The sequence below is a fragment of the Rosa rugosa genome, chromosome 3, assembly GCF_958449725.1.
Source record: "Rosa rugosa chromosome 3, drRosRugo1.1, whole genome shotgun sequence".
Taxonomy (NCBI): Eukaryota; Viridiplantae; Streptophyta; class Magnoliopsida; order Rosales; family Rosaceae; genus Rosa; species Rosa rugosa.
Genome location: NC_084822.1, coordinates 30,207,511 through 30,231,110, shown reverse-complemented (window position 1 = coordinate 30,231,110; position 23,600 = coordinate 30,207,511). Strand labels below are relative to the sequence as shown.

The window sequence follows — 23,600 nt, the reverse complement described above, 5'->3', positions numbered from 1 at the left end:
TCATCTTTCCCTTAAAAAAAATATCAAAACAAATATCACTTGGCTTATTTTGATCAGTTGGCTTATTTTGTGAGGCAAGTGTCATTTAATTATAACTACTTATTAAACACAATACAGATATAGTACAAGTATTGATTTATCCATGCTACGCATTTCCCTTAATATTGTTGGTTGACTTTTTTTTTTTTTCAATACAATGAAACTATAACTATTAAATACACATTATTGGATGTCTTTGAACTTTATCCTATTGATTTAAATTTTTTTTTTTTTGTAATTTATCCTATTGATTTAATTAAGGGTGTGGTGCTATTCACACACCCATTTTCTCTATTCACACACCCATTCTAATTTTCTATTACTTTAATTCAATCTTTTTTATAAATTACCCTAACTACCCTCCCTTGTAAATCTGTTTCTTTTTCTTTTTTCTTTTTTCTATTTGGCAATTCAATCATGAATCAAACATCATTATACAATAATTCAATTTTTTTTACTTATAAATGAAGGAAGAATAATACGTTTATTAAGTAGAAAGACCTGTATTATTTTTTTTTCGTTTTTTTAAATGAGGATCAAAGGATTTCACTCCTACCCCCATGGTGACTCGAACCCAGGACCTTGATCTTAGGTAGTGGATGCTTTAACCACTAACCTGTATTATTAGACAAAGAATATGCTTCCCTGGTAATCGCCTTCACCCAACTGAATCCAAATTGTAAAGTTTGTTCTCATACTTTGCAAAGTACCAAACTCAATGCTTGTTTGTTTATGACTCTTAATCCAGGTGCATCATCCTCAAATAGAAAAAAAAAAATTATGGAATCAACGTTTTATCCACTTCAGCCACAAGCTTCCACATTGCAGCTGATAATGTACACAAAATTTGGAGATGTTCTACATAATATTGAATGCAATGAGTTGCAATCTTCGTGTCGGGAAAAAATTATGTTCTACTAGCATAATATAGTAGAACAAATCATATTTATAATCATAAGGCCATCATTATTAGGCTGTTGTAAAGTTCTATAGTTGCTCAATGGATTTGAATACACCAAATAATTTCAGTTAGAATCTTACCAAGAATAATGGATTCAAAGGGGTTCGAATGATCATTGAACTCTTTTTTTTTCCATGACTCCATTGCAAACCAAATGTAAAATTTTCTCAAAAGATGGGTCTAAACACTACAAAAAAAAATTGCAATAGCCACGGCGCCGTGCCGTAGCTAAAAGCTGTTTTGCCGTGGCAAAAAAACATTTGCTACGGCTCTGCGACGGCAAAGCTTCTGACGCCGTTGGTGGCGTCGCCAAAACCTTTAGCCACGGCAAAATGCCGTCGCAAAAGTGGTTTGCGACGGCAAAGTGATTTGCGACACTTACTCTGCGACGGTTTCATGCTACCCCTAATGCCGTTGCCATTACAAAATTTACTACGGCAAATTTCCGTCGCAGCATAATTAATATTGTGATAAATATATTGCCGCCAAAAAATTTTCCTGCCAAATTTGTTTCCCGCCTAAAAATTTTCCTGCTAAATTTGCTTCCCGCTAATTTTTCAATAGCAAATTTTGCTACGGTCTCGTTGCCGTAGCTTCATGTGTTATATAAAAATATATTCTTGGCTACGGCAATTCACCGATGCTAGTAGCCAACCAGCAATTTTTTTTTTTTTTTTAACAAAACCTGTATTTTTGCAACATCCAAAAATGAGATAAAAATATCAATACACAACACATATTGTTCATTAACTCATCTATTTCATAGCAATGTAATTAAGTTGCTGCATTCATCCAAATATGTAATTAGAAGAAATACAAAGTTATGCCCAAAACCCAGCACCTAATGAAAACAAACAAGAGTAACACTTAACAAAAATTCCAATGTTGCACTATCAGAATATGAACATATTGAAACTCAGTCCATTGCTCTATCACAGCTTGAATCTGGATTCCCTTCTTCTCCTACAGATTCCCTCCGAATTTCATGATTACTAGTTGCATCTGGAACCTAAGACATCAAAAAAAGAAAATTGATATATCATGTATGGCTTTGCATATCACCCTTTTTCAATGTCACACCATAACCCAATTTCAATAATGAACATCGCAGGTTGCACCATTCTTTATAATCATATTACAAAGAGAATGGCAGTATGAGAGGAAATTTCAAACCAAGTGTCATCAAAGCTAGTGTTTCTTTTACAACTTCAGGGGAAAAAAGAGAATTATAAAAAATAAAAAATAAAAACAAAGAAGAAGAAGAAGAAAGCAGATCAAAATTTCAATGGACTTTACCTTCTCAATGTAGGAGCGAACCATATTTTAAATGTCCTGCACAATACTATCTGGCTGACCTCTACATTTACCAAGGCAGATTGTTAAGAGTCATATTACATATACGATTAATAGAATTCAGTAAAACTAGGGACAATGTTAAATTTCCAATCAACTGTAGATTATAATGACAAAACTAGGGAGGAATCGGTTTACCATGAATGATGAGTAACTAACCTGGGAGGAATTGGGTTATCTCTGAAACAACAATAAAGCAGAAAACAAAACAAAGAATCAAAAGAGAAAGCAATCAAGAAACCAGCATCAATGAAACAAACATAAAAACAGAGATATAGTTACATGAAGTGTGACTATTTCAAGAAGCTCGAAGTCCAACAGAAGATGCATGACTGCATTAGCCAATACCTCTTCTAAATAGACCTGATACTTCTAAATATATTCATTCCCATTAAAGGAAAAAAAGGTCGAGACAGGAGGAGTAATTAAGTGATAGAGTAATCTTAGCCATTAGCAGTAGTAAAATTTATGGTAAGGTATGGATAGAGAGATAAAATTGAAGAATATATTTTCCATTAAACCCAGATATCCAACATTACATCAACAAATTCCAAAACCATGTATTACATTCTCTCCCCAAAACAACTAAACTCAAATTTTGAACTTTTGAGTAGAGAGATAGAAACTATTTACCAGCATAATTAACATATATATGTAGGTGCAGTCCTTCCTTCAGCAGGAATCGAAGAAGCAAGTGAATTTCTTGAATTTCAGCCCTTCCTTCTAACTTGGCAAGATCCAGCAAGCAAAATCCAATAATAAAGACAAAAGCTGCCCGTGTTCGGCTACCTTTGAAGGTTCTGCATTTCCTTGTTCGACAGACCTGCAATGCTCGTGTTGATCTCCTAATAAGTATCCAATGTCTGCAGAAAATCCGATTAATACCACCTAAATTACAACAGTTAGTTTAGCAAATAAAAATGCAAGCATTAATTGATTCAAAATAAAATGAAAATAAATATGTAGGAGGAAGGTACAAAGGGAACTTACTTTGTAGTCAACCTCCATCTTCATCACCTATACAATCACCAGAAAATTAGATTTGGTTAAGTCGAACTACAAACATGCATACATCTGTACAGATTACCTAAAACCAGAACAAATATGAACCAGAGACAACATGAATTTTATAGAAAAATGTAAGGTCAAAAATTTGATATTCATGCCCTGTGCAGAAAATGATGAGGAAACAATGGATTGAATTGTAGTTTGCTCATATACACAAACTAGTAGCTTACTAGCTTCGCTCCCGATCATCAACTTTATCATCAAGGGGAATACTTGATGTAAAATCCAGTTATAATACCGAGCGTAATTTAAAGACTTCCATTCAATCCTGAGCGTGTATATTAGCCTAACTAAGCTACAAGTTCAATAAAAAAGAAAATTTAACAAAGAGATAGCTAACCTGTTTCAGAAAAACCTGCAACTGCAGGTGGGAATCTGGATTTATGGTAACCTCAAACAGCGGTTTAAAGATTTTGTCAAGAATGTTCTGAAATGATGTGACTATCCCCATTTCCTGGTATATATTGTACAGCCGTGGCAGCTGAAAGAAGACAAAAATTGCGTAATAAGAATTCAAGTTTTTACAGAATCCTAAACCCTAAATCTAACATTGTTACTGGAACCCCCAAATTCATATGATCTATTTCTGAAAGGTAATCTTGCATTTACCTATATCAACCATACAACATTCTCACTGTACAATTCATTGTTCACTATCCAACTAGCCATTTGGTCCCACTCACTTTGCTTCCTGCCATATTTTGATATTCTGTGCTCAGCCATCTGCAGTTTTAAAATAGAGCATCAGGCAAGGAGCCAATCTGGACATGCAGAGAAATAAGAAAGACAAACAAACAAGAAGGAATGGAGAGGGAGTGGTCATTTGTTCCATATCAATGAACATTCAGAGAGGCAAGGAAGGATAATTCAGAAACCTAAACTTGATCCAGATATCTAAATTATTATAAACACTAGTATTTATATCCAACAGATTGGGAAATTAAAGTATGTATGAATTAATTAATAGTTGGAGCGTTAATCCACACTAGCAGTCTAGCATTCTTCATAATTGATGATTAAAAAAAAAAGGGAAATAAAACCACTAAAACCTATACAAAAGTAGCAGAGCATGAAAGCACCTGATATTTACTGGCAGAAAGATCAGAAAACACTTGCTTTGTCAGCTCAGCAAGGAAACAGCCTATTCAACAAAAGATAATCATGAAAATTAATGCCTCTAAGACTTGACAGAAATAACATCTCAAAAGCCATGGCTTGAGAATCCAATACTTAACTATGAAAAGAGCAAGTAAGCCAATAAACAATTATACCTTGGATAAGATTATCCTGCTTAAGGAAAATCTCCCTGAGCCTACTTTGACCACAGTGGTTGTACTTCAGATTGAACTTATCAAAATGATGAAATGTGCTTTTGTCTGCATGAATATCCAAAAGGTCCACATTCAGGTCGTACCTCTTGAAACAAATGTGACAAGTGTTTATGGCATCCATGGTGGACATCTTCGGCCTCTTTACACTTTTCCACAGGCAAACACATAGGGAGGTTCATGAAAGCCATACCTGAAGCAACAAATCGATATCCCCAAGCAAAGTGGGTTCTTGGCCAGGAAAGTAAGGATATTTACCAGCAGCTTAAAAACCCAAAAATTCATATTAATCACGCTGAAAAACATGAAAACAGGAACAACAAACACTTGGTCCACCTCTCCACCAATTACATTACACTTGTGATATTAGACTTACATATCGATGTGAATAGCATTCTTCTAGACCCATGGTTGTTGTTTTCTCTACAAACCTGCTTAAGTGTTAACAAGAAATCCAGATAAGAATGTTAATATTCAGTCTATTTTAACATACTAAAATTCAAGAACTGACAAAGGTGTGAAAGCCTTTCAAACAGATTGTTTCGTAACAAGGTTGCTGCAAATTTGAGAAAATTTCAGAAGACTGGTAGCAAGAAAGAAAAATTCACCGCCAACTACTCTTTCAGTGATTTCATGCAAAACTCTCCAGATTTGAAGTAGACATGTAAAGCTACTATTTTGCAAAATTTCAGGTCATTTGCAGTTCAAATGAGTGGTCAAACAAGAATCCAAAGTAGCAGAAAATACTGATTTCTGCATAAATTCTGAAACAGTGCAGTAATTTCAAAATGGCATAAGTATTTCATTTTAACTCCGTTTTTCATGAAACCAAGCTCAAAATGATCATTGAAGAGTCTATTTTAAGCTATCAAAAACCGAGAGTAAAACAAGAAGTATAGGGTTTTCGAAAATCATGGAATAGCCCACTGGTTCAGCTTGGGTGCTGTCTTTGAGGCAAAACTTCAAACACATGGTGTGCAGTAACTGAACATTCTAAATGAGCAACAAACAAAATTGAAAAGAAAAATACTAGAGGGTAAGACATAATCGGAATACTAGTGGGTTCATGAAAGCCATACCTGAAGCAACAAATCGATATCCCCAGACAAGGTGGGTTCTTGGCCAGGAAAGTAAGGATACCAGCAGCCTAAAAACCCAAAATCCAATCCCAATTTAACTTACCCAAAAAGAAAAGAAAAAATTACACTAGCAAAACAGTAGAAAACTGAGTTGGGTTACCTTCTGAGGAAAAGCCCAAACATGGAGATGTGAATTTATTACTTTGGTGCTCTGGGCTCCCCTACAGCCATTGTTGCAGCAGATAGTCTGGACTGGGTTTTTCATGTGAATCTATGCGAGAATATATTCGACCTAATTCTAATTCATGTGCCACCAAACTGAATTCAGAGGAAGATGAAGATAAAAGGTGTTAACCTAAAAGAAGCTACACTTGACGAACGAGAGAGGAGAAAGGTTACCGATTCACTGCCAAGCCGGGGAGGGCAGGATACCACATGCACGGCGGCCATGGCTTCCTTTGGTCTGTGAGAGAGCCGCCAAGGAGGTAAAGATGGAGGTAGATCTGAGCCATTTGCAAGTAGATCTGAGATAAGATGACACGAACCCTAAGGCCAGCGAATCATCAACTACATGAATTTCACATACCTGATTTGGGGTTTTTGATTCCGTTCAAATTTGATTCCGTAATGTAAAGGAAAATTGGTGAGATTAGGGTTTGAAGAACTTACCGGAATTGAATCAACGGCAGAGATTTTTGGGCGGCGGGAAAGAGAGGGCCCTCTCTCTACGCCCCTCTCGAAGTCGTCGATCGTATCCGGAGAAAAGAGAAAAGGAGAGAGAGAGAGAAGGGGTTTTTAGAGAGTAAGCGGCACCATTATTTCCTTAATAAAAATGAAAAATAAAAATAACAAGCTCAACTAATATTGCACCGGAAGAAAACTAAAAAAAGCTACGGCAACTATAGCGTAGCAAGAATCGGGACAAATTTAACTACGGCATTGAAGATGCCGTCGCAATTGTATTAGTTTTTATGCCACGGCGTTAATTTGCCGTCGCAAATCAATTTTAATTTTGCGACGCCTTGTTTCCCGTAGCAAATCTATGACCAATGGCGACGGCATTTTTGCGCCGAAGCTAACTGCGGTAGCCATTGCAATTTTTTTTTGTAGTGAAAGTTTCTTGTTCTATCATGATTAAACTTCAAAACATCATAATAGAGAGATAGAATGACTATGCTAGAGAAGTTTTTGATGAAAAAGAAAGAGGGAATCGAAAAGAGTTTTAATGTCCTCTGTGTTTGCGGGAAAATAAGGGTTTAGGATTTGAGAATGATTGACTTGCCAAATAGAAAAAAGAAAAAGAAACATAATTATAAGGAAGGTTAGTTAGGGTAATTTTTAAAAGATAATTGAATTAAAGTAGGCTAGGGTGGTGCTATTCACACACTTTTTTTCTCTATTCACACACCCCCTTTATTTTTCTATTACTTTAATTCAATTTTCTTTTAAAAATTACCCTAACTACCCTTCTTCATAATTATGTTTCTTTTTCTTTTTTCTATTTGACAAGTCAATCATCCTCAAATCCTAAACCCTTATTTTCCCGCAGACACAGAGGACTTCAAAACTCTTTTCGATTCCCTCTTTTCTTTTTCATCAAAAAATTCTCTAGCATAGTCATTCTATCTCTCTATTATGATGTTTTGAAGTTTAATCATGATAGAACAAGAAACTTTAGACCCATCTTTTGAGAAAATTTTACATTTGATTTGCAATGGAGTCATGGAAAAAAAAAAGAGTTCAATGATCATTCGAACCCCTTTGAATCCATTATTCTTGGTAAGATTCTAACTGAAATTATTTAGTGTATTCAAATCCATTGAGCAACTATAGAACTTTACAACAGCCTAATAATGATGGCCTTATGATTATAAACAGCCTAAACGTATTATTTTTCCTTCATTTATAGGTAAAAATGATGGCCTTATGATTTATTGTATAAGAGCATCTCCAACAGACTAGCTAAATTCAAAATATAGCTATATATAACTATTTTTAAAGCAAAAATCAACTCCAACAGACTAGCTATAGTCAAGTTAAATTTAGCTTTAGCTAAAATGACTAGCTATATTTAGCTAGAGAATCTTGCATAACTAAAGCAAAAGTTATATTTCTCTCTCCTCTTTTGTCCACATGTCAGTTTACGATTCGATAAAATTTAGTATATTATTTACAAATAGCTACTACTGCTGGAGTAACATTGTTAAATCAATAGCTATATTTCACATCTTTAGCTAAATTTAACTAAAAAGTAATTCCTACTGTTGGAGATGCTCTAATGATGTTTGATTCATGATTGAATAGCCAAATAGAAAAAAGAAAAAGAAACATATTTACAAGGGAGTGTAGTTAGGATAATTTAATTAAAAGGGGTGTGTGAATAGAGAAAAAATGTGTGTGAATAGCACTACCCTTAAAGTAATAGAATAATAAAGATGGTGTATGAATAGAGAAAAAGAGTGTGTGAATAGCACCACCCTTAATTAAACATAACAAATACACGTACACTATTACTTTTAGTTTTAAGTTGCAGAACAACCTTACTTTTTCTGCAGAAGAAACTACAAATACAGAACTTTAATAAGAGGCAAAGTTTAGGTTGTGAAATTATATCCCTTTCACACTGCACTAAATTACTTCATCAAATAAAATCTTATTCAGGAATTTGATGAGTCGATCAGCTTACATATTGCTATTATTGTTATATTCAAAAGATTTAGAATGACTCCCCGTACTGCTCGACTAAAAGTGTAAAACTGATAGTGGATATTATTGATATGAAAGATGAGAAAGCAGAGGGTCTAGAGTCGTGTGCTTTCCACAAGTTTTTTTTTTCGACTAGATGTCCAAGGTTTTGTGAATATAGATATGTCCAAACTTATTGGTTTCAAAAATAGACAAACAATTGGATAGTCCTGCCACTAACAGAATCAAATTACACTATTTATTCAGAAAGCCAATTATTGCTCAATAAAGCCATTAGTGACATCGTACAATTTGAGCGGGAGTTTGTGGGACGCCTGCAAAGGAAGGAGAAGATAAAGCTAGAAACCCTAATTTTGGTTTCTTGAATTGACGACTGGATTTAAATATCAATTCGGTGGTGGCATTCGTATGGAAGGCACACTCCCTCCCATTTTCTTATATTATCTAATGCATGCCAACTCTTGACAGAGAATATTGTAATTAATTAACGAGTTGACTGGATTTAAATATCAATTGGGTGATGGCTTTCGTATGGGATTCAAACTCCCTCCCATTTTCTTATATTATCTAATGCACGCCAACACTATACATCAAGAGACTATATATTAATTTGCCGGGGAGCATCGGCCTGGGGGCGCCAGTGGTAATATATATTGTATATATTGTTTGATATGGATTACTAACAAGGGCAAATGGTACCTGGGGCAAATGGTACCTGATTCGTTAAGGTATCTACGGCCGGACAATATATCAAGAGACTATATTATTTTACTGGGGGCATCAGCCCTTAATTTGCCGGGGAGCATCAGCCTGGGTGCGCCAGTGGTAATATATTTGTATATATTGTTTGATCTGGATTACTAACAAGGGCAAATGGTACCTGATTCGTTAAGGTATCTAGGGACTATATATCAATAGACTATATTATTTTACTGGGGGTATCAGCCCACACTAAACCTATACTGGGTAATATATATTGTATATATTGTTTGATTCTTCCTGCTATGTGTCAAAGAAAGTTCGCTCTGATATTCTGATGTCGCAATTTAATATATTCTCTGTCTATTTGCACACAAGTCCTCACAAGTTACAAATCTCTAACACCATGACCCTTTTATCTCAGATGACAAAAGCATGACCATCCTTGAATAATAATTATTGCTTCCATTTTAATTCGAAACGATTTCAGAGAGGAACGTTAATCTTGTTTCATAGGTACTGATCACACTTCGCCCATTGATTTGGGCTGTCCGGTATAACTGCCTTAAAAAAAGCATGATAACTTTGAACAAGGTAAAAGTTGAAGGTTCTCTTTGCTCACATTGTACAATATGTCCCATCATTTTTCGTTTCTGCTTTTGTTCTTACTTACACAGTTGAAACAGCTTAGATCAGAAAACTCTGAATCGATTTCATCTTCCCAAACTGGTTGAGACCCCTCAGTAATGGGTGACTAGAGTTAGCTATTCAGTCTATCTGTTACAGCTAATTTTTTCTGGTACGTACTTATCTCCTTTGCCTTGCTCAATGCATTTATTTCCAGGGTGGTCAGCATCTTGTTAGGATCTGCATCATCGAAACCTTGAGTATGTTTTCTAGTGGATCACTCGTATACATCACAGCAAAGGTTCTACGTACAGACATATCCCATCTCTGCTTTCGAATTATTTTCTTTCTAAAGCTATTGCTCCCCATAAAAATTAATGATCTGCTGAAATAACATTTTCTCATATATCTTTTTGTTTTAATACTGGTTTTACACACCATTTGTTTTAGTTTTGGTGAAGTTAGTGGCTATTCTCACTCTTAATTTGTCATTCTACACAAAACTGATTAATATCTTGATGTTTTGATGGAAACAAATTGTCTAGACCAAAAGAGTGCGAATGGTACTGACTTTTATCTCTAATAAATAGATATGCAAAATCTTGTACCAAATCAAGTAAGATCCAATGGCAGCATTAGAAATTGATATTTCCAGCGAGTATGCAAGGATTATCTGCTTTTTTGGAGGGACTGATAAATCATAGGGAAAAATATCTTATCTTCCCCCGTTTCTGCGAAATTTCTCCGATATCGTTAAATATCACCGATATATTAGATATTTGCGATATATCCTCGATAAAATTAAGAAATATCTGTAAAATCTGATAGAAAAAAAAAACTCAGTTATTCATAGAGAAACATACATTATGGAATATAGAGGTTATATCAAGATGTAAAATTTTAACAACGGTTTATGGTCAGGATATGGCCTATTAGAGCATCTTTAGCAATGCTAGCCATTTTTGAGTCAAATTTTAGCCAAAATAGTTAAAAAGTCATTTTAGCTAGCTACTTTAGAAATACGTTTGTATCAGTGCTCTCTATTTTAGCTAGTTTTGAATTTATATTATTTTTTAAATGAAGATTAAATAGTTTAAATGTATTTATAAATTACATAAAATAGCTTAAAAGGAATATATTAAATTATAGAGAGCCTCATCTCGCTCTCTATATTTAGGAGTGAGATAGCTAAAAGTTATAATGGAGAGCCACTTAGGAGTCTGGTGCAGTTGCTAAAATAGATAAAAAGCTAAACATGTTGTTCGCTCAAAAATCGTCTCGGCCACGTGTCACTCGGCCGAGGTCTTCTTGGCTTACACGCGTCCTTCTGGCTTGGTGATGTGTGCGCGGGCGTGCCAACTCGCGGCCGAGAGGCCAAGCGAGGTTTTAATCTCGGTTACAGAGTTTGCGCTTATTTGACTTCTAATCAGTCGATTATGGGCCGAGGAAGGATCGATCTCGGCCGCGGGGTTCTCTCTGCCTTGGATGCAAGGACTTTACACAATTTGGTTTTGCTAGCTGGAGTGTTCGTGCTGTGCAACTCGGTGAGTGAATGTGAAAGTGCGAGTGATAATTGATAAATCTATAGGATGCAGATACTCACAAGTCATAGTAAAAACAAAATCAAAGTATAAGGTGTTATCCTGATGCCTTGATTCAATACGGGTACGGACGAAGAAACGCATGAACCCTAAAAACTTGTTTATATGATTTTCGTAATATGATTTGTGAAAAAGTAAATGTAGGAGAGTAGGTGCAAAAAGAAAAATCAAATGCAGGAAAAATAATGAGCAAGGAATTAAAGAACGACAAAATAAATATGCAAGAATGTAAAGTGCAGGAAAGACAAGAAGAATACCAGTAAGTAAAATAATTCACGAGAGATATTGTAAATTGATAGAGTGTAGCGATAGAGAATTTGAGAATGTTGAAATTGTATTCAGCTATCGTGTTTTTGGTCGTGGACCTCTAACAATGAATCCTATGGTCCTTTTTATAGTGAAGCTAAACTACTGAATGAAGGAAAAGAAGAAATCTCAGCAGTTTTCATGTTTGTGATATTTTTGACATTATCAATGATTGATTCTTTCATGAGCAATCAATCAGGTCTTGTAACTGATGATTGGCAATAACACCTCATGATGCTCATTCAAGTTAATTGTCCCAAACTTTGGTAACGTTTCTCCTGACAATCAATCTCTTTGATGTGCCGCAGCTAATTAGCCGTGGTCATTCATTATGACTTGTGGGTCCGCGGTCATTCATTACGCCTTGTGATTCATTTGGTCTCTCCCGATCTAATAACAGCTCTCTGCACACGTTATCTTCGGTCATAAATTTGAATTTAAACATTTAATGTGCCGCGGCTAATTGAGAATCAACTTTGTAATTCTTTAATGTGCCGCGGCTAATTAGCCGCGGATATTCATTACGCTTTGTGGATTAGCCGCGGATATTCATTACCCTTTGTGGGTTGGGCCCACCTATCTGCCACGTGAGCCGTGCCAAATATTGGTTCAAACACATGCTCCCCAAAATAGCTAAAAAGCCAAAATAGAGAGTCTGCTAAAGATGCTCTTAAGGAGGTAAATTAACCTGTTTGGGAAAGTATATCGAAGTGAAACCTCTAAAGGCAGATTTAGGTGAAGCGAAATCCTTTCAAGGCGAATCTGGGTGAGGAGAAATTCCCTCAAGGTGATTCTGAGTGAGAAGTAATTCTCTCAAGGCAAATCTGAGTGAGGAGAGATATCCTCAAGGTGAATCTGTGCAAGTACCTCATCAGATGTTTCTTCAATTGCCTTAAGTTTTGACTCTATTAGTTTAGGCGCAGAGCGCAATGGAACCTCAAATGAATCTCATGAAGGCAACAACATAATCAATCTGGCTATGACCCTTATGGATATAATCAGTATGGAGAAGTACGTACATAATCTGTCATCCAGTTGGATTCATCCTTATTATCCCTTTATAGGGTAAACAGTTGGCAGCTCTAAAGAGATCTATGACTATCATGTTCATTACTACAATTCGTACTATATGGGTCATATGTCTTGGTCTGATTATTGCATTTTCGTAGACCAGCGAGCAACTTTTCAACCACCTAGAGTCTCTTTTTGAATGTAAATGAAGTTGACATTCATATGTTTTTATATGTAATTCTAATAAATTGACTCTTTCAAAAAATATATATTTTCTCAGATATCATCGATATTTCCGATATATTTCTTTTTCAAATTTCCGATAAATATGTAGATAAATATATTTTAATCCTTACGTACAGCTATTATAATTATCCACATCTATAAGTCTCAGAGACATGCAATTTTTTACAGTGAAGCAAAGAATATGGTGGTTTCATACTTTCATACATTGAGACTATTAAGTAATTAAATATTTTAATTTAATTTGATCTCTTTTCGATCAGTGGCTGTACCCCACCATTGCCTCCTCCATAAATAGACCCCTTCAGGGCGTGTGTCCTCCACACTTATCCAACAATCTCTTCTTGTTATTCCTCAACAAATCCCTAGCTAGCTTCTTCCTCATTTGCTTTTCATCATGGCGCCAAATAGCCAAGCATCCGTAAATGAGGGCAAGTACCCTAACTCAACCATGACCAACCTGGACCTCGAGCACCAACCCACCCAAGACCTCAATAGTTCCCAGGATAACGACGACTTCGACTACTCCAAACGCTCCCAGTGGCTCCGCGCCGCCGTCCTGGGAGCCAACGACGGTCTGATCTCCACCGCGTCGTTAATGATGGGTGTTGGTGCTGTTAAGCAGGACATTAAAGCCATGATACTAACCGGGTGCGCCGGACTAGTAGCCGGTGCCTGCAGCATGGCCATTGGAGAGTTTGTCTCCGTTTACTCCCAGTTGGACATAGAGGTGGCCCAAATGAAGAGAGACAACAACAACAAGAAGAAGCAAAAGAGCCCGGTGGTACACGTGGTAGGAGACGAGGAGGGAGAAGAGAAGGAGAACTTACCAAACCCGTTACGAGAAGACGACGAGGGAGAAGAGAAGGAGAACTTGCCAAACCCGTTACGAGCTGCAGGTGCATCGGCTCTTGCGTTTTCAGTGGGAGCAATGGTACCACTGCTAGCAGCCTCGTTCATAAGGGAGTATAGGGCGAGGTTGGGAGCTGTGGCGGCGGCAGTGACATTGGCTTTGATGGTGTTTGGGTGGTTGGGAGCAGCTTTGGGGAAGGCACCAGTTCTGAGATCAACGATTAGGGTTTTGGTTGGAGGGTGGATGGCTATGGCTGTAACCTTTGGGTTAACCAAGTTGATTGGATCTACTGGACTGTAAGACTAGCCAGTAGGATATGTTAGACCCATCATTTTCAAGTTCTTTTTTTTCTCTTGGCCCTTTGAGTATTTTCGATGTGTACGTGCTTTTGAACTGTTACAAGAAATGAAATGTATGATGATGATGATCGAATTCTGCTTGCTGTAACTTCAGTCTTATCGAAGAAATGAAATGTATATCAATAATGATTAAGAAATGCAACTTTAATTGCATATTATTTTTGAAAGAGGGTTCCTCTTATTGTTGCACTAAATTTATCACTTTAATCTATGAGGTATAAAAGCTTCACCCATGGTTAAAATGATTAATCTATGCACTACTCAAAATAGGTTTCAGAATTCAATGTGGTGAGCAAAAGTTTTCGTTCCTTCCCAACTTATCAAGTTATAATTGGGACATATCATGCATCCTGAATCATCATGCATAATATATGAATTTTTTATAACAAGTACTTCTATGACGTAGTAGGTAGGGAAAAAATGGTAATTGATAAATCGACTACCTAGATAAACTTTTACTTCCTTTTAAAAAAGAAAAAAAAAGTTACTTTGATAATTATTGCAAATATGTATTTATAATTTTTTTTTTTTGGACAAGATCGAACTCTTATCTATTGGTTCGAATGATAATAATTCTTGTCCAACAATTTATCACTAGAGGTGAGGTATAAGGAGAGATTGTTAGGTAGGGCAGGTGAGTCACGTGGCTGTACGCCTAACAAATCATTGCCTATGCGGAGGGGTGTTTTGGGTATTTCATTATAATTAAACATGGGTAGTTTTGGAATTCAATTAAAAAATAGAGATATATGATTGGCCGGACGTACCACGTGGCTGGTACGTTTGTGCTACCTAAGAATTTCTCACTTCTTTGCGGATCATTAAAGGAGATCTAAGCATCAATTACATCTGCTTTATGTCCAAATAGTACGAGTGAATATATACTTTTCTTACTTTCTATATCCACTTGCTATTTATAATCCAACATTAATTGTCTTTAACTTTAAGAATTCATAAAATAATAATTACAGATCGAGTTTAGTAGGTTGCCAAAATCGTCTATGATCAACTTGCTATATAAACAATATGACAAAACTTAATTATAACTCAATTCCTCATCACCCCTCATCTCATCACTTGGGTAACCTCAATTCGGCTCGTGTTCGTATGATAAATGAACCGAAATTGAGTTTACTATTAAGCCCGATAAGAAAATGAGCCCCGAACTTGAACTATGATATGTTTGGCTCGTCAAGGTCATGAGTAGCTAGCTCGTATTTCATGAGTAACTTGAAATTGTTAAACCTCGACTCATGAAAATTTATAATATTAAAATATAATTTTTCTAATAAAAACTAATTCTTTTTATTGCCTTTCTTTTCAGTTTGAAAAGAATTTAAGTATGTATATTTGACGACCCAAATTTTAAATTTATAAAGTCGACAGTTATTATTAAGAAGTTTTTATTCAATTTTACTAATTTTAGAGCTCTTGAAAAATATTTGAATTTTGAAGTTGGTCAAATTTTATTTTGAGATTGGAAGTGGAAAGTAGAGGTTTCCACGAGTTCGCAGCATTTTTCGGTGAATTTTTCGGATTTCTGAGCTATTTTTAATAATTTTTAAAAGTTTAGTGAGAAATTAAATACATTCAGATACGTGGCGCGTCACTATTGGTTACTGTGTACTTGGGGACCAAGAACAGCAGCTGCATGTGCTGCAAGTGTGTAGTAGATGCTTGACATGTGTTACGTAATGGTTGTCTTGTTAAGGAGAACACGACACATGACATCCACTTTTTAGTTTTATGTTAATAGCTTGATACATGGCACTTACCTATCTGTTCACACACTATAGATCCAATTACGTCGGTACTTTCAGCCGACCCAGATCAGAATACTCCACAATTTTCGGAGAATTTTCTCTCTCTACAACTTGTTTTTGTCATATCTTTTAAACCATAAGTCCGATTTAGGATCCTTTTTCGCCTACGGATTCGTCTCGACGAGATCTTTCTATTGGTGAAAGAAAAGTCATATTTGGTGAAAATATGTTTGACGACCTAGAAGGCTTGATTTTGTTTTGTATTGTCCACGATTGTCGAAAATAAGGTGGGGATCTCGGGGAAAGTTTTATGATTGGATGTTGATTTTATGTGCTTCGTGTATATGTTATTCTCGTTAATATTATTTTGAATGTTTTCTTTGATGATATTTGAATTACACAATACTGAATGTACGTTGATCGATGTAAGTATGTATGTTTTCATGGAGGTTGTTATTTATCAAGCGTAAAGAAGTTGGGGAGAAATTATGGTTGTTTGATGATTGTGAGAATTATCTTTTGTGTAGTTGAGTCTGAACATTGTAGGGATCAAGCTCAGGCGATATAAGAATAATTGTCGGTATAATTGTTGATATATTTGGGTGATTTGGGCTTGGAGATCAATGTTTCGGACAAGATGACTAACAAAAGGATTTTAGGGGATTTGATTGAGTCAGGGGGTTAATTTATATGTTTGGATAATCAAGTCACAGTTGCAAAACTATAAAGTACACGGTATGAGACGTGTAGGCTTGCGTATTCTGATATATGGATTAACAGGTATATAAATGGAGTTGGATTGTATATTGGTTGATATGCATGTTATAATTGAAATACATGATTGTGTTATCTTTGGTCAATTATCCGTGAGGAAGTTTTATGTCCCTACTGAGCCGCTGGTTGAGCTAACCCTTTAACAGATTTTACAGGTACTGAATCAAGATACTAGAGCAAGAAGTACGATATGTATATAATGTAAAATGGGTTGTGAAGCTTGAGTTTTCTTTATGTTTGTTTGCAATAAAGAATGAGTACTAGTGTACTATGTATGATAGAGATTATGTAATATATGCTTCCACTGGTAATTTGAGATCTTGTTTACTTTTTTTTGTCACATTTTTATTATAGAAATTTTAGTTCCATAATTAAGATGTGATTCACACCTTAACTCGACATGATAAGATTAATCCGAGTCAGGGCGTGATAAGGTGGTATCAGAGCACTAGATTTTGAATCCTATAACCTTATTTTTGGAAACCTTCCATTTCCGGAAAGTCAGAAACCTCTGTTCTCTCTCCTAAAATGCAACCGACCCGACCCGGACCCAGAATTCCGACCCAGCCGGCGTTTCTTTTTCCGGCGATCTCCGACTACGTACGGCACCAACATAGATCGTTTCGCCACTTCCTTCCGGTCCTCTCTGTGGTGGCCTCTAGCGACGATTCACACTCACGACGGTGCTGCAAGGAGGCAAAGTTAGAGGCAGTCGGACCCGACCGGAAATCCCAACTCTAGCGACAGCAAGGCTTGAAACCAAGTTGGTTGATCTTGCAGAAGCCTCCTTCGTCGATCCTTGGTAGTGGCTTTGAGCGATTTTCACCAGAGAAGGATCAACTCACGGTTACGCCCTAACCAACACTGAGTACCACTACATACCCAATGATTATACCAGTGCTGAAGAGCATCAGATGGGGAACCACTGTAGATGGGTCATCAGTCATCACTAGAGTAGTACTGATTATCACCAAATATGTACCTTATGCTCTGATACCAAGCTGTCACGCCCCGAATTTCAATCACAATTAAAGTACAAAATCAATCAAACACAAGAACTCCTGGCGTGATGGTTCAGACATCAAACAAAACAGCTAACAAAATATTATATTACATACTACCAAGCGGAAGTCTTGAACCCACAATGTAAATACAGACTCGTTCTTTAGAGTCACATATTATATTACATAGAGTTTGCAAATTAAATTACGTTAACAATATAATAAGAAACCGCTCCTCAGAGCTTACTACACAACGGAAGTCTTAACAAGTGTAAAGCCACAAAATTAGCTTCCTACCTGATCAGCTGTTACAAGGTCTCAGCTTCAGCCACAATTTCCCTGACCTGCAGGATCAACCCCTACACTATCGAATAGTGCACCGGGTTGCCACACAAAAAACCCTATAAGCTTATGAAAGCTTGTATGAGTAAACTCAAAACCACAAAGCAGAAACACATTCTTAAGTCACCTCAACCTAAACAACGATAAGCACATAACTCACAACTACACTCATCTGTTTCATAACCTTCCATAACATGCTTACGTAGGTTAACTCGTGACTAAAACCACATGCTCAGATTCTCAACCTAGCATCCAGTTACACAAATTCCAGTCAAACGAAACTCCTCAAGAAATGTTTGAAACCATTTTAAAGGACTACGGCGAAGTCCAAAATCACACTCATTTCCTCCCTATCGAAAGCCTTTGTCATCAACATGACATCAAAGGTGAAAAACAATGAATCACCTTCCTACCCTCACCACAGAGAACAATCGTCACCACTATGGCCTTTAAGATTAATCAAACCATCAACCAATAAAATCAAGAAGAAAACAAGGCAATCACAATTCAAATGTCACGCCCCTGATTTTTAACACAATTAAAAATCGATATATAACCCCATAATTATACATGCGTGAACGTTCAGCCATCAATACCAAATACCTGGAAAACTTTTTCCCTTTATACAACATACATATTGATGCCCTGAACCCACTATGTCAATATTGACCCGCCCACAGAGTCATATATTATATAAGCTTACGAATTAAATTGTCAACAACAAGATAAAACGCAAAAGCTCCTCAGAGTTTACTACATAGCGGAAGTCATAACAATGGCAAAACCAAACAAGTTTGCTTCCTACCAGTTCTGCTGCCAACAAGCTACCTCAGCTTCAGCCCCGATTATCCTACCCTGCAGGATTAACCCCTACACCGTTGGAATGGTGCACCGGGTTGTCACACAACAAACCCGGTAAGCTTTTGCAAGCCCGTATGAGTAACTCGAAACAACTCACACCAAATCACAACCACAACCACACTTAAAAAAATCAAATTAAGTAAAATCAATAATCCCTGCATTGAAACTTAGTTCAGGAGATCACATCCGAACAACAATCCAAAAAAGCAGTAATCCCTGCATATAACTTAGTTCAGGAGATTACATTAAAACAATCGATAAAATCATAGTAATCCCTGCATAGAAATTTAGTTCAGGAGATTACATTAAAACAAACAATCTCAGTTTAAACATTATTCTCAAAACAACTCACACTTGAATTCTATCAAAATAACATAGAAAGCAACTCACACCTTGATTTCTATCAATCGTACCATAACGTACCATAGAAAACAACTCACACTTGAATTCTATCAAAATAACATAGAAAGCAACTCACACATTGATTTCTATCAATCGTACCATAACGTACCATAGAAAACAACTCACACTTGAATTCTATCAAAATAACATAGAAAGCAACTCACACATTGATTTCTATCAATCGTACCATAACGTACCATAGAAAACAACTCACACTTGAATTCTATCAAAATAACATAGAAAGCAACTCACACCTTGATTTCTATCAATCGTACCATAACGTACCATAGAAAACAACTCACACTTGAATTCTATCAAAATAACATAGAAAGCAACTCACACATTGATTTCTATCAATCGTACCATAACGTACCATAGAAAACAACTCACACTTGAATTCTATCAAAATAACATAGAAAGCAACTCACACATTGATTTCTATCAATCGTACCATAACGTACCATAGAAAACAACTCACACTTGAATTCTATCAAAATAACATAGAAAGCAACTCACACCTTGATTTCTATCAATCGTACCAAAACGTACCAATTCGTACCAAGTCGTTAATAAGAAAACAACTTACACCTTGTCCCCTTAAAAACCGTTAATAAGGAAGCAACTCACACTTTATTCCCTAAAAACACGTAATGTCATGAGTTATCAATAACCAATTCCCGTTACCCCATGAATTACCTAGATGGCAGACAGACTAGAGCTCTAACTGAACGTAACCACTCGTCCGGCTAAAGACGTGATTACCTGATATTCTGCCCAAGGTCATAGACCTTCGATCCTCGGGCCGCACTGTCCCTTGGAGCAAATCATTAAAACAGTCGCACAAGACTCAAAAGCATTACACATATCTTACACTTTTCAAAACAATCGAAATCGACATTTCCAAAATCATTGTTTTCCGAAAAGCCACAAAACAATAAAAAGCATCATTTCATGCATATTGTTTTCATACACAAATCTCAACGCTTTTCAAAACAAATCAAATCAACAATTCCAAGTCATTTGTTTTCCAAAAGCCACAACCCAAAACAATAAAACGCATCATTCATGCCTATTGTTTTCATAAATCCACAACCCACTAAAACATATAATTTGCAGTTAAATCAATAACTCACAAAACGATAAGGTGTTCCGTTCCAAAATGAACCTTGTGAGATTACTCACCTCGAAACTCCCGCTGCGTCTTCAATACAGAACAAAGCAGCCAATCACAATAGCCGTCCAAAGAATACTTCGTCAAGTCCCTTAGAACAAACCGGACCGATTGAAACCCTAGAGTTTCAATTCCAAAATTCGGCCTCCACGAGTTGAATCGATGCAAGCCACCTTGTGGGAAGCATCAACGTCCTCCAAGCTCCAAAAGCCCTCAAGAATCACCGGCAAAGGTGGCCGGAATTTCCGACTCCGATCAAGGCGATTTCATCCCCGAAGCGGCTTCTTCTCGGCCTTGCAGCGCCGCCTACGGTGCTTCCCACGACGAACTACCACCACAGACGTGTAGAGGGGACTGAGGCGAGCAGGATTCCCTTTGGAATTGCGTCGATTGGTGGCCGGAGGAGGGAGAACGACGCCGGCGAATTGGAGGGGCGAAACCGGGCTCGGGAGAGCTGGGTTTCCCAAAATGGAAACCTGGCCTTCTTTGCAATTTCCGGAAATTTTTGTCCTTTTATACCAAATTGGAAAGTTTTTCCGAAGCCCATAACTTCTTCATACGAACTCCGATTCTCGCGTTCCGCATGTCCACGAACTCGTATCGATGCGCTCTACAACTTTCGTGAAGGAAGTTTTCGGAGAATCTCAACACCTCAAAAGTCAACCTTTGCAAACCCCCTAAAGTCATACTTTCCGAATAAAAATTCGTCCGAAATACTTCCACTCCATCCACGAGCCACGAAACCGTCCGATAACCACAATTTAATTTCCGGAAAATCCTCGGAAAATAAATACGAAATTCTGGGGCATCACATCAAAACAAAGCGAAACAATTCATAATAACCCCTGCGTATAGTTTAGTTCAGGAGGTTACATTAAAACAAACAATTCAAGTCATAGAAATCATCATAACCCCATACTCCGACATCTATAGGTAGCTCTGACCATCACAGCAGTCCTCTCGATCGTTGTTAACTTAATAAAAATTCAACTCCTCTACAGAGCAGTCATCACACTGATCATCACACAGATTTCACCGCTCATTACACAGATATTCCTACACAAGATTTCAGCGGTTATCACACAGATAGCAACCATCCTACTGATCGTCACACAGATTCCACTGGTCATCACACAGATAGTATTCATCCTACTGATCATCACACAGATTCTACTGGTCATCACACATATATTCTCACATGCCTTACACAACAATCATTACAAAAATTATCACACTGATGTCACCGATTCATTACACAGATATTCCTACACAAGTTTTATGTGACAATCATCACAAAGATTCATCACACTGATTTCACTGATAGGAGCACAAAGTGTGACGTTTTTAATATGTATTTTCCCTCATTTGGCTAAGTTATTCTCTTAAAATTACTAATTATAACATAATTTATGTTTTTAGGTACTTCAAGGTCTGAAATGGAGAAAAGAGGTGAAAAAGAGCAGAAATGAGAGTAAAATAAGGACAAGTCATTTTAGAAACTTTCCTCTTCCATTTTAGGAAATATTTCCTATTTTGTTTTAGGGAACCTTCTTTGAACTTTCCTATTAAAGAGAAAATTTAGGAGTCCATCAAATTAAGAACTCTTGAGCGATGAATTCAAGGAAAACTTAAAGGAAAAATCAGGAAAAATTCAAGGAGATAAAAGGGAGTGTTTATAATCAATATTTATTCTTGATTATCTTATTTTCTATTGATTATAACACTAATTAAATTCTGATTTTTCTTGATTGTAGGAGTTTATTGTGTGCACAATTGGAAGAAGAAATTAGTGCAATTTAAAGGAGATGAATAAGGGATGTATCTGGTCACTATTCAAGGAATATACAATGAGTCATTACGGTGAAAAGAGATCAGAAAAATCAAGACTTTGTCATGAGAAAATCAAGCAAATTTGGAGGAGAAATCACCTCTAGATAATTGGCCATGATTGCATCACAAGACATGAGAATTTCACTATAAATAGTAGCCATTCTCTACTCCAAAATCATCACTTCTTCATGCAAAATTCAGTTCATTAGCTTAGCTCTCTTCTCTCCAAAACCCTCTCCAAATATTCAGAAAAAGCCTGCTTCCTTGAAGATCAAAAAGTGTAATCCATGGCCCTTATTTCTGTTTTCATACTCTTTAGTATTGAATTTCAGATTTTGTTTATGAACTTTGTTATTGGAGTTGGATTTTTGTTAAGAATGAGTTTATGTTAGTAATTTTCAGATTCATTTATTTATGTTCTTGAGTTGTTTATGATATCTCTATAATCTGATTTTGTGCCATCCTTTTATATCTTTAAGCATATGATTTTGGTTAAATTATGATGTTAATCTGCAGGTTAATAAAGCCAAATTTGTGTTCTGATTCACCTAATCGTTTTAGGGCATAAATTGAAGTGGTAAAGGCTATGTACAATGGTCGAGATTATATGCTACATGTTTGTGCGTTTGTAACTTCTTATGGATGCATACATGTTTGGATTCAGAATTCTAATTGCACTTAATGATTCATATTTAATGTTGACGGATGCTCTTCAGTATTAACGTGATGTTTTATATGAAATATTTTAAGTTATGGACTTTTCCTAACTTAGGAGATTAAAAAGAAGAATTAAAGTGGTACTCGATCTCTTCAGACTTGTACTTCGAATTCATTTCTGATATTTAGTGTTGGCACGATTTTAGGTTGTATAGATTGAGACAATTCATTGCATGTTGATATGGTTTGAAAATTCTGATTTGAGTGTGAAGAAGTGGATCATTGTAGATAGTTTTATTTGTTTTATTTTTATTTGAAATAGATTAGAAACCAAATTTCAAAACCCCCCATTTTATTCTTTTATTTGTTAGACCTTTTTGTGTAGGTGTACCCTACAATCCCCGGACTGAACGATCCCTGCTTATCCTATACTGACAACTACATTTTGCAGGGTTAAATTGTGAGGCTATTTCAGCCGCATCAATTTTTGGCTTCGTTGCCGGGGATTGTTAAAAATCCCTAACGCTTAAAGTGTCTTTAATTTTGTTGTTTATATAGAATGCATG

The 23,600-nt window shown here is 36.3% G+C and overlaps 1 protein-coding gene and 1 long non-coding RNA gene across 5 annotated transcripts; one reads left to right on the top strand and one right to left on the bottom strand.

The window, feature by feature from the left end:
* Positions 1-1,833: 1,833 nt before the first annotated feature.
* Positions 1,834-6,540, bottom strand: LOC133740611 (uncharacterized). 4 transcript variants are annotated; one of them, XR_009861332.1, is made up of 13 exons: positions 5,989-6,540; positions 5,829-5,896; positions 5,126-5,180; positions 4,943-5,013; positions 4,693-4,797; positions 4,501-4,562; positions 4,031-4,144; positions 3,762-3,902; positions 3,344-3,370; positions 2,987-3,241; positions 2,513-2,533; positions 2,297-2,357; positions 1,834-2,009 (listed from the first exon to the last, which is right to left on the bottom strand). It is a non-coding gene; the product is annotated as an uncharacterized LOC133740611 (long non-coding RNA). The 4 variants fall into 4 exon arrangements; XR_009861330.1 differs by having other exon boundaries at positions 4,943-5,180; XR_009861333.1 differs by having other exon boundaries at positions 2,987-3,216; positions 4,943-5,180.
* A 6,835-nt stretch (positions 6,541-13,375) lies between these two features.
* Positions 13,376-14,361, top strand: LOC133741257 (vacuolar iron transporter homolog 2-like). The gene has a single exon (XM_062169192.1). The coding sequence runs from the start codon at positions 13,419-13,421 to the stop codon at positions 14,172-14,174; it is 756 nt and encodes a 251-aa protein (XP_062025176.1). The 5' UTR covers positions 13,376-13,418; the 3' UTR covers positions 14,175-14,361.
* Positions 14,362-23,600: the final 9,239 nt, after the last annotated feature.

Bases quoted from the DNA above. Each gene is read 5' to 3' on its own strand.
- LOC133741257 (XM_062169192.1), top strand. From the start codon at position 13,419: ATGGCGCCAAATAGCCAAGCATCCGTAAATGAGGGCAAGTACCCTAAC.